Source organism: Gekko japonicus, unplaced genomic scaffold (genome assembly GCF_001447785.1).
Source record: "Gekko japonicus isolate JY-2015 unplaced genomic scaffold, Gekko_japonicus_V1.1 scaffold431, whole genome shotgun sequence".
NCBI classification, from domain to species: domain Eukaryota; kingdom Metazoa; phylum Chordata; class Lepidosauria; order Squamata; family Gekkonidae; genus Gekko; species Gekko japonicus.
Window position 1 is genome coordinate 698242 of NW_015162492.1, and position 18392 is coordinate 716633.

Below are 18392 nucleotides of genomic sequence, written 5' to 3' on the forward strand. Positions count from 1 at the left end.
CCCCCGGCTCCGTAGCGAGGCCCAAGCCTGAAAAACTAAATAAAAAGATTTTTTTAAAAAAAAAAAAAGCACATGTGCACGGACAGCTAAATCGAACTGCTTTAAGACAGAGGCGCTCTCTTTCTCGCTGCATATCAGATACTGGAGATGAACCGGGAAATGACACCACCACAAAGCATTTGCTTGAGCACTGCTGGAAACTGAACACTGTACTAGATACACCCTTGGCCTGATCAAACACAGCTCTTCTTACGTGCGCATGGATTAACAGCAAACCATCCCAAATCCAGCTTCCCCTGAACAACAGCATTTGTCCAAACAGAAGAATATAAAGTAAACTCAGCATGTTTAAAAATATTACATCAGTGCCAAGCCACAGTCAGTAATTTCAGCCATTGGAATTATTTTAAAGTATTGTTTGTTTTACTTCATTTATACCCCCTTTTCCTCCCCAATGGAGACCAAAAGCAGCTCACATAGTTTTCCTTCGTTTTATTCTAACCCTGTGAGATGGGCTAGGCTGGCCCAAGATCACCCAGCAAGCTTCCATGGCAGAGTGGGGATTCGAACCTCGGTCTCCGAGATCCTAGTCAGACACCACACTACACTGGCTATCATAAAAAATATCCAGGCCTCCTGAAAGACTGAGCTCTGCAATCAGGGCTGTGTGCAACCTGAGGCAAAAGATGAATATTATATACAGTGAATATTATATACCAAGGAGGATTGAGCAAAAACTGCAGAATAAATTTGCAATTTTGCATCACTTATGGTGGTTGCCTTATTTACCAAGGAGCTGCGTGGAGTACTGAATGCCCCTGCCCCAATCTAATTCAGCCCCTCTGGTGTTTCTAGATTTCCACCAGAACTGCTCACAGCCTTCACGCATGTCTGTGCAACCAGAACAGCCAGAAACTCCCCCCCCCCCCCCCGGGCGTTAGGGTAGGAAATTCTTCATCCAATGCCACATTCTTTATTCTTTTGGAATTGTAGCACACAACTGAACAAGCAATCCATGAGAAGGAAGGTGACCCTTTACTGAAGGCTTTTAGCTTTAATCCTGCAAGATTTTGTACCACTTCTAGGAATAGTTTTCTGACCATATTTCCCACAAGCCTATACCTCTGGAAACATGACACTGGAATAAATCAGCACGTTATCCAGACGAAAAATGTGATTTTCTAAGCCTATCATCTTCTCCTTGTTCACAGTCTGGAGGTTTTATTGCCAGATCTTGTTATGGAAAAGAAAACTCAGTTTATGAATAAGTCTGCAAAAGTTAACAGCCTGCTTGTCGTCACTGGGCCCAAGAGAAAAATAATAATCGATTTGCTTTTGACTCACAAAAGCTCATGTACCTAATCACCTGGCAGCAATTATGACTGTGGGTAACAAGGCAAGTGGCTAATTAGAAGCTTAGTTTTATAGGTTAATGCTTACTATTCAAACTATAATCTGCTCCAAGGTACCTTATAAATAGGAAAACCAGGAAATTAAGTGAACTAATTGGACTACCTGTGTCCATTGTTTCCAACAAGGGAACTGAGAAATATTGTTAGCTGAGTCACTTGAACCTTCATTTTTGAAGTTAATGATTTTCAACCCAAGAGAATCTGAGCTGGTACAGCCAGGCACAAAGACAAGGCACAGTACATACAGGTCACAAGGGGCATTGGGTATCCAACCAACTCCTCCTAGTTCCACTTAGGCACCCAAGAAGCTAAAGGCAAAGCCAAGAGTTGCAGTTAAAACTTTAATGCAAGGTTCTCTTCTATAAATTGTAAAGCAACACTGACAACGTTTTTCAAGAATCTTCCAAGGGGGAACCTTTTTAGACAGACACACGTAACTTCTGCTTCCACTGAAACGGTAGAGCACAGGCCCAGTTTAAGCACAATACTGGCAGGGCTAGAGAACTCACCCTTGTGACTTTGCACAGGAACAGCATAATATTTAAACTGGGCTGCTGCACATGCAAAACAGCTGTGCGTGCTTAAGTTAGCATGACTGAGCTCTGCAACCTGGGCAGCTATTGTGCTGGCACCTCTCCTTGTGATTAGTAACGTTTTCCCCAAGGACAAACATTGAGACGTGCCTGGAATTTTACCTCCTAACCACAACAAGGAATTAAATGCTACACTTTTAACAGCACCTTTTGACTTTGCCTGCTTCTCCAATGTTTTGTACATGCCACTCACTTCCTTTGGTTTCATTTGGGTAGGCAATAAAAGATGGACGCGTGCCAAGACACATCCAAGGCATCAATGAGTAACATGGGCCGGAGGCTACCTGCAGTAGCTGTGACTTGTTGTTGTTGTTCAGTCGCACAGTCGAGTCCGACTCTTCGCGACCCCATGGACAATCTCCCGCCAGGCTCTCCTGTCTTCCGCCGTCCTCCGAAGTTGGCTCAATTTCATGTTCGTTGCATCGCTGACACTGTCTAACCATCTCATCCTTTGCCGTCCCCGTCTTCTTTGACCTTCAATCTTTCCCAGCATCAGGGTCTTTTCCAGTGAGTGCTCCCTTCTCATTTGGTGGCCAAAGTATTTGAGCTTCAGTTTCATTATCTGGCCTTCCAGGGAACAGTCAGGGTTGATTTCTTTGAGGATTGACTGATTTGTTCTTCTTGCAGTCCAAGGGACTCTCAAGAGTCTTCTCCAGCACCATAGTTCAAAAGAATCTATTCTTCGGCGCTCGGCCTTCCTTATAGTCCAACTCTCACAGCCATACATGACTACTGGGAATACCATTGCTTTGACCATGCGGACTTTTGTTGGCAGGGTGATGTCTCTACTTTTTATCATGCTGTTTAGGTTCGCCATCGCTTTCCTCCCAAGGAGCAGGCGTCTTTTAATTTCATGGCTGCAGTCACAGTCTGCGGTGATCTGGGATCCCAGGACTAGTCTCTGGGAAAAACCGCTGGACAGTGAAACTGCTAAGTGCCTAAAGGACGGAAAGAAAGCAGCTCACTAACAAAAGGACCACACTGTATCATAAGGCAGCCAGGATTTGGGGGGGGCTGGGGGGACACAGAAGAGGTCACTAGACTCTTTTTGTAGTATCAGACTGTAGCTGTGACAGCAACCACCTACGTCTTACTGGCTCCCAGACCAGAGCTGCACTGCCATGGTGAACTTAAATCTGCTTTTACCTTGTTTTTGAAATAGTTAGTGATTTTAGTGAGAGAACCTTGGCAGGTAGAGCCAGACTCCAAGAAAATGATATGCTGAACATCCAGGACTGCAATAGCAAGAGGCCTTTGCCTGAGACAGCAAGGAACATCCAAGATCCGGTGAGCAAGAGGCCTTTGCCCGAGACACTAAAGGAAAAGATATGCAGAGCTTCCAGGACTGTGACAGTAAAAGGCCTTTGCTCAAGATAGGGAACTTGACCATTTTGCACAATTCCACTGAAATCCAATATGGCTGTAGAAGTGGGAGCAATCAAAACGCATCCTGCAGGTCTCTCATGCTGGAAACAACTGAAATGCCTTCTACATACTTCTGCCTCTCAGAGTTTGGACTCTGGCCACTTGTCCTTTCTCTGCTTCCAAAACTAACTTGCTCTACACAGGGCTGCCCTCGAACCTGACCCAGAAACAGCAGCTAGTGCAACATGCAGCAGCACGTGTGCTGACAGTGAAGCCTGTGTGGGCTCGCATTCAGCTGGTGCTGCGCCAGCTGCTCTGGCTGCCAGTGGAGTACCGGATCCAGTTCAAGGTTTTGGTGCTAACCTTTAAAGCCCTATGCAGCCAGGGACCTGCATATTTTTGGGACCCTCTCTCCCCATATTTGCCTCGCAGAATGTTGCGCTCAAGTGACCAACACCTTCTGGTTGTCCCCGGCCCCAAAGATGTCTGGTTAGCCTTGACTAGGGCCAGGGCCTTTTCTGCGCAGGCCCCAGCCTGGTGGAACAAGCTCCCACTTGAGATCAGGGCCCTGAGGGATTTGCTATAATTCTGCAGGGCCCGTAAAACGGAGCCGTCCCACCAGACTTTTGGAGTAGGCGATGGGCATCCAAATCTATTCTGGCCTCCCCTGCTGACAATGTAGGCTCATGGATAGCCCAAACTGAGCAGCTTTACTGAGGCATTCCTACTCTGACTATTGTTTTGTTGTAGTTTTAAATTGACCGGGATATTGTTTTCACTGCTTAATTTATATATTGTCATTGTTACGCCTCCTGTGTGACTGTAACCCGCCCTGAGCTCACTTGCAGGGAGGGCGGGATAAAAAATTAAATAAATAATATCCTAGGTTTTATACACACCTCAGTGTCACACCAGTGTTAAATCAGAGAGGAGGAGGAGGAGGAGGAGAATGCATTTATACCCCGCCCTTCACTTGGAGTCTCAGAGCGGCTTACAAACTCCGTTCCCTTCCCCCCCCACAACAGACACCCTGTGAGGTAGGTGGGGCTGAGAGAGCTCTTGACAGAAACTGCTCTCTTTCAAGAAGAGCTCTTATCAGAACTTTGGCTTGCCCAAGGTCATCCAGCCAGGTGCAAGTGGAGGAGTGGGGAATCAAGCCCGGTTCTCCCAGATTAGAGTCCCCGCACTTAACCACTACACCAAACTGGCTCTCAGATAGATTTTCTGACCTATTGCCCTCCTGCAAAGCACAGTTATGCTGTAGCCTAAGCTGGGCACTTTCAAGCCTCATCTGTTTTAGGAGCATTAGTAGCATATCTTTCCCACTGAAGTCCATGGGCTTCTACAGTTTTCCTCTTCAGCTGGATGGTGCCCAGAAAATCTTATGAATTCCATTTGAAATGCTATACTCTGTCTACCCCAGTGCCTCTCAAATGTAGCACTTCTGCCAGAGGTCTGATGTTTATAAAGACTATACTGAGGAAATACACGTGTACTGTGAGGTGCAATAAGCCCTAGGTGCATTTTGCGAAGTATTTCTATATCCATACCCTATATTGCTGAATTGCCGAATTAGCATGGGACTTCTACTGCTGGTTCATTTCTTTCTGCCAATGGCCTGCCAGATCAATTTCAATTCAATTCAATTCAAAACCTTTATTGGCATGGATCAGAGTCATAAACAGTCACCCTTCAATTCATTGATTAAACACATAACTTCCTCATTATAAGGCAGTTACAGAAATTAGCCACCGCTTCAATAACCACTGTATTTTGTGAAGCCAATAAACGGTACAACATTCTGTCATCTGATTGTTTGACATCTTTCTTAAGTATGGCTTCTAGATAGACTGCCCGAATGTCATCATACAAACTACAGTGGAGGAATACGTGTTCGATTGTTTCAATCTCCTCTGAATCACAATCACAAAACCTAACAGAGTAGGGGATTTTCTTAAATCTTCCTGCTAAAACCGCAGAGGGGAGCACGTTAAAGCGGGCCAGCATAAATGCTCTACGCAACTGTGGAGAAGTCAAATCCAATAAGTATTGTGCAGGGGTGTTGATCGGAAAACGTGCCCATCTTAAAGGGGAGCATCTACCAGAAGCCAAGGCTCTAAGCTCTTGCATCTCAATATCAATTAATCTCTGTTTGAGCAGGGCAAAGATGTGTGCTTCAGATAAGGACATCATATCATTCACGCATAACCCTATTGAGACGATTTTCCTTTCTATAGCAGCAAACCACTCAGAGCAATGAGACTCTTCCAACAGATATGTAATAAGGCTATTGGGACAGTTCCTAAAGTGCAAACGTAGCCAAAATCTGAAGGTAATTATCCAAGCCCTTGTTTCCAAGCGTATCATATTGACTTCCAAACAAATAGCGGCGTAGGAAACACACAGGGGCAACCCTAATATTTTCCTCACAAAATTGGATTGGAGTTGTTCTACCATTTTGTTAAAAGCTGTGATCCAAATGGGCACCCCATAAAGAAGCTTCGCTCCAATTTTGTGCTGAAACACTTTTAGGGCCGCAGGAACATACTGGTTACCCTTGGTAAAAAAGAAACGGGTTATTGCTAGCACACAGCTGTTCGCAGATTTAATTACTTCTGATCTGTGGGCTACCCACCTTGCACTATGATGAAAGTTAATTCCCAAATATTTAAAACACTTCACCTGTTCAATGGTGTTACCCTTAACACGCCAGTTGATGGGTTTCCAGGAATCTCCGAACACCATTATTTTAGTTTTGTCAAAATTCACAGATAATCCGTTCAGCTCACAATATTCTATAAAATGTGCCAACAGTCTCTTTATCCCTACTTCAGACCTAGAAAGAACTACAGCATCGTCTGCAAACAATAGCAGGGGCACCGGTCGCGAGCTCATAATTGGGCTGTGACCATCAATCCTCTCTAACCCCGTGGCCAAATCATTTAAGAAAAGATTAAAAAGGAGGGGAGCCAATACACAGCCCTGCTTAACCCCTATTTTGATGGAAATTTTCGGGGTTAAATCACCATCCCTAGAGCCTCTTACTTGGCAAGTGGTAGGCCTGCCAGATACCATCACTTCAAACTGTTAATACGTTGCAAATACGGATGAGCACAAACTGGCTCATGAACCTAAATTTGTGATAAATCGGGCCTGGTTGTGGTTCGCTGGCAATGTGGCTTGCAAAAACCATTTAAAGGGATCTAGGAACTGTGAACCTAGAATGCCGGGAATGCGGGGGAGGGTAAAATTTACTTAAAACCCAGTTTTGTAGAAGTCGCATTCTTAGGCGTGCATATGGGGTTGTGGTCATGGTAGCAGCCGTCATCAGCCCTAAGAACTTCCGAAAAAATAAAGATTGAAATCTCCTTTATATGTAAGGCTCTATTTACAGGTAGGAAAGACCTGGCGACTGGGGTCCAGAAGGACCCCAATAAAGGAAATTTTCTGGGAAGGTTGGAGGCATGATTTCTTACTATTAATTACCAAGCCTAATTCCTGGCAAGCTTGTCTAATCAAGGAAACTTGTGACTCTAGTTCCCCGTGGGAAGGTGCCATCACAAGCCAGGCATCCAACTATGGGTAAACAGAACACCCTTTAGACCTTAGATGTGCTGCTACAACAGTAACACATTTAGAAAATACCCGTAGGGCAGTTGCCAAGCCAAACGGAAGGGCCATGTACTGGTAGGAAGTGTGGCTATATCTAAAACCCAGGAACCTGTGATAACCGTGGTGGATAGCAATATAGTGTCCTGAAGGTCAAATACACAAAACCAATAGTTTAATGTTAACAATTGTAGGACTAACTCAAATGACAAACATTTTGAACTTTCTAACATTCAGAAAAAGATTAGATCCTTCAGGTCCAGGATGGGTCTAAGACCTCCATCTTTTGGGGGCAACAGGAAAAAGCACAAATAAAAAACTGTGATGGGATCCGAATCAGGGACTCTCTGTACTGCTCCCTTTTGTATAAGGGACAACAGCTACTCAGGCATAGAGTTATTCAGGGCCTGATCAGGATGCTGGAGGGGTGGCCACTGCCAAAACTCTAGTCGATAACCTAAGCTGACAATTGACAGAACACAGGTGTTGTGAGCGACCTCCTTCCATTTTTCACTGAAGACCACTAACATGTCTTTTAAAAAGGCAGATGACTGGTTTATTATAGGTCTTAGTCAGAAGGAATTTTTAGAGCCTGCTGCAGATCTTTAGGAAGTGGCTGGTGTGAGCCCTGTGAAGAAATGCATTTTTTTCTTTGGAGGTTTGAAATTAGCAAAACTTCCACTTCTGGGCACAGAGCAAGACAGGAGGAGGAAGGCAGTCCAATTGCTTTCCAGCTTACCTTCATACAGATGCTAATCGATCTAGCAGGAGAGTTAAGGGGTGGGTCAAGTTCTCCCCCCTTCCTCCTAGCAGGGAACAGAGTTTTGGAGGAATGAAATGCTAGAGATCTGGAGATCTGCAGAAATCTGCTAGAGATCTGGAGATCTGTAGAAAAAGCTTCCTTGACCTGGCCAGTGGATGGAGAACCAGATATGATAAAAACTCCTTGCTGCAGGAAGGAGGTCTCTTTTCCTTGGGTGTGGAGTCCACAAGCACACACAGAGCGCTCCACTGGGAAGGCAGCCTTGACGATGTGCTCACTCAGAGAGCTACAGACACTTGCAAGGTAATGGCAAATCTGCAGAAATTTCTAAGATTGTAAATTTTAGGGGCCTAGTTTAACATCTGATGTGACATATATAGAGAGGGGGGGGGATTTGCGTTTTACCAATTTCTTTTTTTTCCTTGCTCAAATCTGGTGCTGTGCTAAAAGTGTGCTTATGAACATTTTCTTTTTAATAAATACTTTATAACTTTTGATGCTGGCAGTGGTTCTCTGTACTACATAGACCTCTATCATCTTGGACACACTATTCTAAGAGGAGCACCAGGGGAAGGCTGGCAGTTGGCAAGTGGCTATTCCTCCAGGGGTGCACAAGGCAGTAGACTGTCCCTGTGGTGACCAGGCACCAGGTAGTGGGAGACAAACAGGCAAGGCCTCAGAACTTGGAGGGGAAGCTGGGAGCCCTGACCCTCCTAGTGGGCAATTCCTTACAAAGGTCAGGGGGTGGTGGCGGCGGTGGGCTACTTGAGAGTTTAAGAAAAGCCTCTCCAGGTGTGGGGGAAAAAACCCTTGGAAGGCAAGGTGGAATAGGACCTGCAGACCCGTTCCGCCACAATACCTAGCTATATGATTGGCCCTGCACCTGTCCTGAGCCATAAGCCCTGAAAAACGGCACTGTGTACGATACTGCGATGAGTGCAGCTGCTAATGCGAGTGCCAAGAGTATGGCGACTGGGATGGGTGGTATCTAAACATCTGTCAAGGCCTGTACAGAGTTATGGGGTCTGCTGTGATGCCAAAAGAACGAGCTGTTTGCTTATTCTTTTTAATTTGGGATAAAAGATCGTCAAATAGAGTTGTTCCCTGAAATGGAAAGTCTTCCACCTTCCGCCGGGTGTCAGGAGGGAGAGTTGTGTAGCGTAGCCAAGCACATCTTCTCAATATGAGAGATGAAGCCATGGCCCTGGAGGAGGAGTGAGTGGAATGCCTGCCTGTATTAACCTGCTGTTTGGAAAGGTGCAATGCTTCCACTTGGAGTAGGCAGAAGCTCTATATAAGCAGCCATCCTTTCCCAGAGGAACAACTGGTATCCTCCCATAACTGCACTGTAGTTGGCAATGCACAGGATGAGAGCACCAGCTGAGCAGACTTTTCTACTAAGTGCATCAATCTTTCACCCCCTCTGTCACCTGGTGAGGAAGGAGCACCTGTACGTTGCTTTGCTTGCATCTCTTTGGCTACGGGGGATGAAGTGGGAGGTGTCCCGGTCGCGGCCGGGACCTCCGGGACCCACCTGGAGAAGGGGCGACACCAGGCTCACCCAAAGGCCCCCCCCCGCTCCGGCAGCTGCACTCACCCGAATGGACGTGGCAGAGGTCCAGGGAGTTTGGCAGACGACAGGGGCGGTAGGCACCGTCAGGGAGCCAGGGGCCACGGCGGTGGAGCTGCGGCGGTGGAATGTAGGTGCGGGCTGAGGCTGGGCTGGCCCCGCGGCCTCCAGCAGGAACGACCGAGGCTCGGGAGACAAGGGAGCATACACCGGCAGCACATGGAGGGAGAGAGGAGCAGGTGGCGCGGGGGGCGGGCTGGAGGTGGAGCAAGGGGCCGAGGGGGTAATAAAAGAAGGAGAGGGGCTAGCTGATGGGGAGGAATTGGGCTGGCTACAGCTGTAGCACCAACGGGGGGAGGGGGAGAGAGGGGGGGGACGGGCCAAGAGGGTGAGGAAACCCTCTGACTTGCCCGTCATCTGAAGCCAGCTCCCTCCTTGGGGAATTCCCCTCTCGGCTCCTACCCCCCAGCCGTGGTGGAGGAGTCCCTCTGCTGGACACAGCCGGAAGTGCAGGCAGCATGCGACAGGTGAGACAGACGACGTGACAGGAGGGTAGCAAAATAAATAGGAATGTCCTTCCTGATGCATTCTGCATAAATTGTCTACTTTTTTGGATGTGGCAGGCATGCTAATAGGTTTCTGCTAAAGGGCCTTGGAGATGTCAGCAATACCCTCCAGAATTGGGAAAGCAATTATACCCGGTGACTCAGTGCAGCCCTTGCCTAAAATCTTGTCTCAAGGTCTTGGGTTGCTGGAGGACACCTCTATCTCTAATGATTTAGCCATCCACATCATTTGTCCTGCACAGAGCATCAAATCTGACTTGACTGGAAATGAAGAGCCATATGATTCCGGGAGCGTCTTGGAACTGGAACGCCGTTTCTCCTTATGTTTGGACTTGGAACGTGCCTTCTTCAGTGGGGGGTTCCGATATGCAACGTTCAGATAAAGGAATGGGAGATCGGACCCGATGCTTTGGCTCTGTCCCCGGAACTCACAGGCTGGTCAGTGATTTTGAAGGCTGTGCTCTGCCAGGACAGATGTTTTCACTGCCAGGCCATTGGAACAAGAGAGCACCTTCTCCCATAAACTAGCCTTCAAGCATGCTGCTTGTGTGGTTTGTGTTGGCAGACATGCTGATGCTGGTGGCGGGGCTTGGAGAACGCATTTAAAGAGACCGCAGACTCAGCGAATGAACTCAGAAGACATTTGAATGCCTTCTGAGGTCACTTGAGAGTCACGCTGTGGTGGGGCTTGCAAAAACCATTTCAAGGGATCCCTTTAAATAGCTTTTGCAAGCTGTACTACCACTTTCAACCTTGGGGTTGAAAATATATAATCCTTTCAGTGCAACCACATGTTCTGTGCTCTGTCAGTTTAAATGTCACAGCAGCCAGCCCATTTTCAAGAGGCAGATCAAAGTTTTAATTATAGGAGACTGGCAAGATACAGGACTCATTAACAGTGTTCCCTCTAAGCTGAGTTAGTGTGAGCTAGCTCACAGTTTTTTAGCCTCCGGCTCACACATTTTTGTCTTCGCTCAGGAAGGATGGCTCCAGAGCAAACTAATTTATGCAGAAGCCAAATCGCTCGCTCACAACTTTAATGCCAGGAGCTCACAAAGTAGAATTTTCCCTCACAAGACTCCACAGCTTAGAGGGAGCATTGAGCCACATTCACACTAGCGAAGTTAATTCTGCTCAGAGTCTGGCAATCACCAGCCGTGTTCTGACTCAGCCATGCCCTTAACTGTTAACACAACCCTTGTTGGCCGCCTTAATTTTTTGGGAAGAAATGTTGCAGGAAAATCTTGCCCTTGCAGAAAGTGATAAGATGGCTGCTACTCACATTGTGGGAAAAGGCATAAGGTGTTATCCAGGTGACAAGCTGTCCCATCACTTCAGCCTGGTAGTAAATGCCCTTGATGGACAGGAACACCTAGCAAAGGAACCCAGAGAAAGATCTCAGTAAGAAGGACAAGCAAGAGGTCACCTGAGGAGTCCCAGCAGTTACTCACGTGGAACTGAACACAATCTACAGGTAAGAGCTGATCAGCAACAGCTCTTCTGTTACATCTTCTAGCAACATTAATAAATCAAAAATAAGCTGCAGTCAAAATGCAGGGTCAACTATAGTCACAGCATCTCAAGCTTCAGAGGATTAGCCGGGGAAGGTCCAATTTTTAAAACTCTTTTGTATTTTGAGTGTTTAGTAGTGGTGAGTCACAGTTGGAAACAAAAAGGAAAATTTGACAGATCACCTTTCCCTCTAACAATGAGTGGTATCCTCTCCTGGACCACAACTTCACAAGTTCATTCCCCAGCACCTTCAGTCAAAGAGGTCTTAACACAGGGAGATCTCTGCCAGAGACCCTGGAGAGCTACTGCCAATCAGTGCAAGAAAACGCTTCTTTAATACAGCGGCAGAACTTGCTGCTTTTATCAATGGGCTAGACAAATTCAGAAAGGATAGGTGCATATACAGCTATTATCCTTGACAGCCTCTGAATACCAGATGGTGGTGCTTCTTGGGGTCTTGAGAGACCACTGCTCTGACTCCGTGTAAGTCAACTTCCTAAGCACATGTCATATGACAAATTCCAGAGAGGCAGTCATGGTTGTCTGTTGCAGCCAAACCACCACAGGTGTCTTGTGGCACTTTAAAGACTAACAGATTTATTGTAGGTAGTTTCAAAGGGTAGTCCTATTGGTCTGCACTAGAAGAGCTAGATTTGAGTCCAGTAGCACTTTAGAGACCAACAAGATTTTGGGGGGTATAAGCTTCCAAGAGTCAAAGCTCCCTTCGTCAGATAGTTATTCTGTGAGAAGCTTTTGGGTACCATACTCCATTTTGGTATATGTATGAAGTGTTACATTCAGTCTGCAAACTATACAGAGAGAGAGAGAGCATGAGGGGAGAAGAATTATTAACAAAGACAAGACCACCAAGCAATGCAAGACCTAGGCGTATTACGTTACACCACAGAGCAGATAGGAAAACAAGATTCAATCAAAGTAGGAAATGATCCAGTCATGGTGGGTGTAGACTACTGCTAACTAACACAGTTGTAACAACTCTCCCATCTCCCGAGAAAGATTTTGCATATGATACATGAATATGCAAATCTGGCTTCCAACAGGTTTTGCCACAACAAATATGTAACAATGTGCCATAAGATTCTCTAATATCAATCAAGGAAAACCAAGGTCGCCATGCAGAAGCAGGTAATGGCAAACCACATCTATTTGTCTCTTGCCTTGAAAACCCCATGGAGTCACCACAAGTTGGCTCCACTTGACAGCACCTTACATGTCCACAGAGACTCAAAACGCTACTCAAGAAGCATTTAGCTAAGAGATACTATTAGTACTATCACACCCGCATTTAGTGCCAGTGCGCTGCACGGACTACGGACACAACAGAGCAACCCGCTCCAGAACCAAGGGCATCTCAGCCATTCCTTGCTGACCTTGCGCAGGGCACGTGCAGCAATGATGTAGTTGAGGAACTCCACGGTGAGTCGGCGGCAAAGCTGGATCGTCTGAACATGGCACTTGCCCGTGCGAGGAAAAGTTGAAAAGAGGAAGCACATGGAGAGGCCATCGTCCAGGTCCCGCACAGCATCAATGAAAGTGGGGTATCTGTAGCCACCACAGGAGATGAGAAAGACAGATTTACACGGCTCTTTTTAACTCCCCAGAGTTTCTACAGTCGCTCTCAGGCCACATCCACATGAGAACAATGCAGCTCGAAGACTTCTCAGCTAATCCTGCCTGCAAGTGCTGTGAGCTATTCTTATAGATCCTGGATACCTATAAATGGGCCACTGAGCAACAGGAAACACGGCTTCTTCCTGCTGTCTTCGGTTTTTCCTCCCAACCAGATTCTCCTGTTCCCTGATGATATTATGGGAACTGATAGGAAAACGAGAGAGCATCTGGAAAAGGAACTGGCACTAGTGGAGTGGTCTTCAGTCTTTCCAGCTAGGTAGTACTACCTTCACTATATTAATAGTTTTGCTTGTAGAATACGAAGGCATTCATACATTTCATAAACATGCGAAACTGTACAATAATATGTGCTAAAATAGGTATTTTAGGTCATTAAAACAGTAAAATAAGTTTAGGCTTGACAGTCAATATCATATATATTTTTGATTCCTCCTAAAATTTGTTTCTTTTCCAAAAAAAGGGATGGAGACCATGTCCCTTCCCAAAAGATTCAAAATTTCCAAAAAATTGACATGTCTAACTAAGTGCTGTGTACTTGAACCAAGACGAAAGGTGGGGTATAAATATTTTAAATAATAAATTAACACAATAAATAATAAAGTTCAATATCCACCAGTCTTCTGCCACCCTTGCACTCTAGTATCTAGATCCCCAAACATCTGTTCCACAAAGTTCATCTGGTGCCTCCCCATCCCTCACCTCTCCTTGACAATGTGGTCCAGTCTATAGCCAGGCTTGTTGTCTTTCAGGCGTTCCACAGAGTTCCACTCACTCTTGCCATATGCCTTGCGCAACTTGCGGACAAACACCTAGAGGGAGACAAAAGTTTCAGAGGGGCCATGTTTTACAGTTTCTCACCACACAGTTCATATCACAGCCAGCTGCCCACTAACATTCCACAAGTTCCACTCAAGAATGAAGCCTCTGATCCACCATAGGTGGCACACTGGTTGAAGTCAACACCAGAAATATTACGTGAAGAAAATGAAGCCGACGGGGAAGAAATACTGAGAAGGCGGGAGGCAGATCTTCCTGCACCGGAGCACTGGTTCCTCACAGTATGGCATCGTCAGGCCTCTGAGGCCATGCCCATTAACCCCCAGAGAACCGACCTGTCCCTCCAGAGCTAACCCAAGTCCGCTTAAAAGTGTCCCCTTAATGTCTCAGACGTAACCGCGGTCGGGTGTGGGAGAACCGCAAAACCCCGCCGCCCCGATCCTTACCCCCTCCCCGTCCGTCGTCCGAAATGTCTGAGCCTCCAAATCAGCCTTCCCATAACTGCCAGAAACCAAAGCATCAGCTTGCCGTTATGCTATACTGTATCCTCTGCTTGGGCTATGGAATAAAGCATTTTTGGAATGGAGGGCTTTTTTAGAAGAAAAAAAAAAAAAAAAAGAACACCAGAAATGCTTAATAACACAAGCAAGATTCAACCGATCTAATATTGAAACATAACATGACTCATTAGCACCTTACAAGGCATTCAGACAAATGCCATTAAGATACAGGGAAAAGAATCAATACAGGTATGCTGTCTGACTTACACAAAATGTCAGTACTCGGAAGACCTGGGAACCCCCCCTTCCCTGTTACCCTAAAGTGGCTCTATGCAGTTAAACAGTAATCTACTACTCTTGATCAGCTACTGGATCACAATACCTTATATTCCCGGAACTTGTTAACAATTGGCTCGTGAAAGAGGAATTTAATGTCTTTGAGGAGGTAGAAAGTCCGGGCAGCCGTGGAGCCTTTGTTCACTTTCTTCTTGTGTTTGGGCTCATGAGGGTAAATCCCTTTTAGGATGCACAGTCGCCTATAAGAGACAAAGAGATGTCAGACAAGACCTTGTCAGTTTGCCCTGGCACTGAAATCCCAGGCAGCTTGAAGTTTAAACAACAGGAGGAAGCACAGAGTCATTCATTTCTAAGCTAGCAGCTACCAAAAAAGCCTATACTGCTGGTAACACCCCCAAATCCATCCACTACATTCAATTTTGAAGCACTGAAATACTGTCTACTATTATTTCTATCCATGTGTCTCAAATTTTTGAACTCAGGGACCCCTATCTAAACTTACTCTACCTTCTATGCCCTCGCAACAACTGTGGTCTCTTCAGCAAGTGGATGCACAGAACCCTTGCACCCAGCTGCACATCTGCAGCCCACTACAGAGTGAGTAACAATCTGTGAATCTGGGTTGTGATCTAACACCTCAGAGAGGAAAGTAAAGATTCTGCCTGCTGATCTTCTGTGTTCATAAATCCATGTTTCAGGAGGAGGAGGAGAAGATTGGATTTATACCCCACCCTTCACTACCCAAAGGTGTCTCAGAGTGGCTTACAAACTCCTTCCCCTTCCCCTCCCCACAACAGACACCCTGTGAAGTAGGTGGGGCTGAGAGAGCTCTGACAGAAACTGCTCTTTTTCAAGAACAGCTCTTATCAGAACTACAGCTTGCCCAAGGTCATCCAGCCACGTGCAAGTGGAGGAGTGGGGAATCAAACCCAGTTGTCCCAGATTAGTCTCTGCACACTTAACCACTACACGAAACTGGCAGAAGAAAACTTGCTGTGGATAAATTGGCACAAGGGAGAGTGATTCTACCCTGCAAATGCACACAGGCCCCAGGCTGATGAAGGGAGAAAAAAAGGATTAAAGATACCTAGGGTCATTTGCAGGAGAGCTACAGCACATGCAGGAGTTAACACTCAGTGACTGGGAAGACGACATGGAGTGAAAACCTTGCTGCATACAGTTTTACACTCCCTTCTAAAGCCACCTAGGCAGAGAAGGAAGCAGAAGGGAGCCGTAATAACCAGAAGCTCCCACACTTCCCTTGCCTCTCTGTGGCAAAGGAGTTTGGGAGCCTCAGAAAGTGCACCTGGCGCTCTGGGATGCTCTTCTTCTCTGGATCGTAGCACTCACACAACACACCCCAAAGGAGAAAGCTAAATCCTTCTGCTGTTTCCCCAAAATAAACCACACACAGAGCTACTAAAACCAAGAGAAAAAGGCAGGCACAATGGCCCTGATGGTAAAAGGGGTTGTGTGGGTTTGATCTCTCTTCAGGAAACTACACTGGGGGAGTTTGACCTCTCGGCCATGGTCCAGATCCATGCTAACTAGTCTGAAGCTGTATTTTAAACTTAAATTACATATCAGGATACCTGATGACAGCCCTGACCTGGATAACTGGCAAGTATATGGATAGGAGACTTCCAAAGAATATCAGGGCCAGGAGGCAGAGGCAGGCTATCAAGCCACTTCTCTGAACCTCCTCCATGCCCCAGTAGGAGTCACCAGAGGTCGCCATGACATCCAGGCATGGGGGCATGCACATACAAAAAATTCAAAAAAATACCCCCCAAAAGATACCTGATGACACATCCCCAATGCATCCTGTACTCTGATTCTTACAAGCCTCTATTGAAAAAAATTTCATACAATCACTTGGCAAAATACCTTTATTGCCCATCCTATTCTTAAGGTGTGAAATAATCTCCATCACTTCCTATAGTTTAAACATTTTATTAGCTGCCTACAGCAGATCTTCAGAGTGACACGTAAACCCACACACACACCTCTTCACTGGGACTTGAAGGCAACCAGTGTCTGGAGCCATCCTGAACATGGTTACACTGCCAGAGCACAAAAGTTCAGATAAGGCAAAGAGTTCAGATTGCAGTCTGTGACCCACTGTTGATTTTTGGACACATTTCTTCCCCTCAGCTTCACTACTCTAGCTGCAAAATGGGAACAGCAACCAACTTCACAGGGTCACTGGCAAAAGTGAATAAGAATGGTACAAGATATGGTACATGAATCAATGTTTCTACTGAGGCTGCTTTGACCTGGATGGCCCAGGCTAGCCCAATCTTGTCAGATCTCAGAAACTAAGCAGGATCGTCCCTGGTTAGTATTTTGGATGGGAGACCACCAAGGAATTCCATGGTCATTATGTAGAGGAAGCCAATAGCAAACCACCGCTGTAAGTCTCTTGCCCTGAAAACCCTATGGGGTCACCAGAAGTCGGCTACGACTTGACAACACTTTACACACATACACATTGAGTTTACTTCCTGGTATTCCATGATGAAACTGGATACAGGCTTGGTTTTCAAACACTGGGTCCACTGAGGGAGGAGGAAAAGATTAATCTCCACCTGAGTGTTCCCTCACTTTCTTTCATATGTGAATGGTCTCAATTCTAGAGAAAAATGTAAAGTGCAAAACTCACTATCCTCAACTAACACTAGATAACCCAGCCTCTGCTGACAAAGAGCAGGAACCAGGGATGCAAACTCTCTCTCTCTCTGCACACAAAGACACATTGCACACCTCCCCTGTATCAGTGAAAGTTACAAGAGTCAGTACTAAGTCTTGGGCATCTGCCTGGTAAAGAAGACGAACGTATTTTTTCCACATACCTGAAATCTGCAAGGCTCAGCTGCAATTTCTTCCGGGCTTTGTTTCTGGTGATGTAGTTGGTGGCAGAGCCTCGCTGATACTTTGGTGGGGGGCAGAGATGACAGAAAAAGAGGGAGACAAAGATTAGGAGCTGACGATTCCTCAAACTGAAGCCAGAGTTAAATAGTACTGATTTGTAGCCTCACTATTGCAGGGAGGCTGGATCCCCCACAAAGGTAGGGGGAAAGAAGCTGTTGTTCAGAATTTCAGATGGGGAAAGAGGCAGTAAATACCAGGGCATGTAGCACATCAAATATCATAGCTGCTGTTGCCAAGTGACACCAACTTCATCTGTTTAGACAAACCAACCTCTCCTCAGTAATGCACGATATGAGTACAACGACACTATCCTACCTGACACGGCTGTTGTAAGAATTATATTGAGAGCCTTAGCACGCTAAAGAACATACTAAATGATTAAAGAGCCTGATTAGATACAAATTCTCTCCCCTTACCTTCTTTTTTTCCACGCCACCCATTATCACAGGAGATTCTTCCTTCCCGATTACACTCCAAACACCCACGTGGTGACTCCAGGAGGCTCAGACCCCAGAGCACGTTCTCAGGACCCTGCTGTGGAGTTGCACATGCTGCCTGATCAGACGCCTCACATTAATCGAGTTCAATGGCACCGATACAGGCAACGGAAAAAGAAAAAAATAGCCACTGCATTTCTATCACGCTGCGGCGAACCTTTCTACGGGGAAAAACCGGAGAAACTCTCCGAGAATTAGCGCCCTTTTGAAAAGGCATTTCTGTGGATGGCTAAAAAGAGCCTCAGTCCAGTCCTTGACACGACAGAGAAGAATGCAAAGCATGCTGGGCGTTCGGCTGCCTATCATAGAGACGCGAAGCTAGAAAACCTTGCAGATGTACGGATGGT

At 46.2% G+C, this 18392-nt stretch overlaps 1 protein-coding gene across 1 annotated transcript in view; it reads right to left on the reverse strand.

Annotated features, from left to right (window-relative positions):
• Window positions 1-18051, reverse strand: part of PES1 (pescadillo ribosomal biogenesis factor 1) — a 28237-nt gene extending 10186 nt beyond the window's left edge. The window contains exons 1-6 of the mRNA XM_015406019.1: window positions 17965-18051; window positions 17470-17549; window positions 14703-14856; window positions 13743-13852; window positions 12782-12953; window positions 11161-11250 (exon numbers count right to left, since the gene is read on the reverse strand). Of these exons, the coding sequence (XP_015261505.1) occupies window positions 11161-11250; window positions 12782-12953; window positions 13743-13852; window positions 14703-14856; window positions 17470-17549; window positions 17965-17988 (630 nt within the window). The 5' untranslated portion in view covers window positions 17989-18051. The remainder of the gene's footprint in view (window positions 1-11160; window positions 11251-12781; window positions 12954-13742; window positions 13853-14702; window positions 14857-17469; window positions 17550-17964) is intronic.
• Between the last annotated feature and the right edge of the window lie 341 nt (window positions 18052-18392).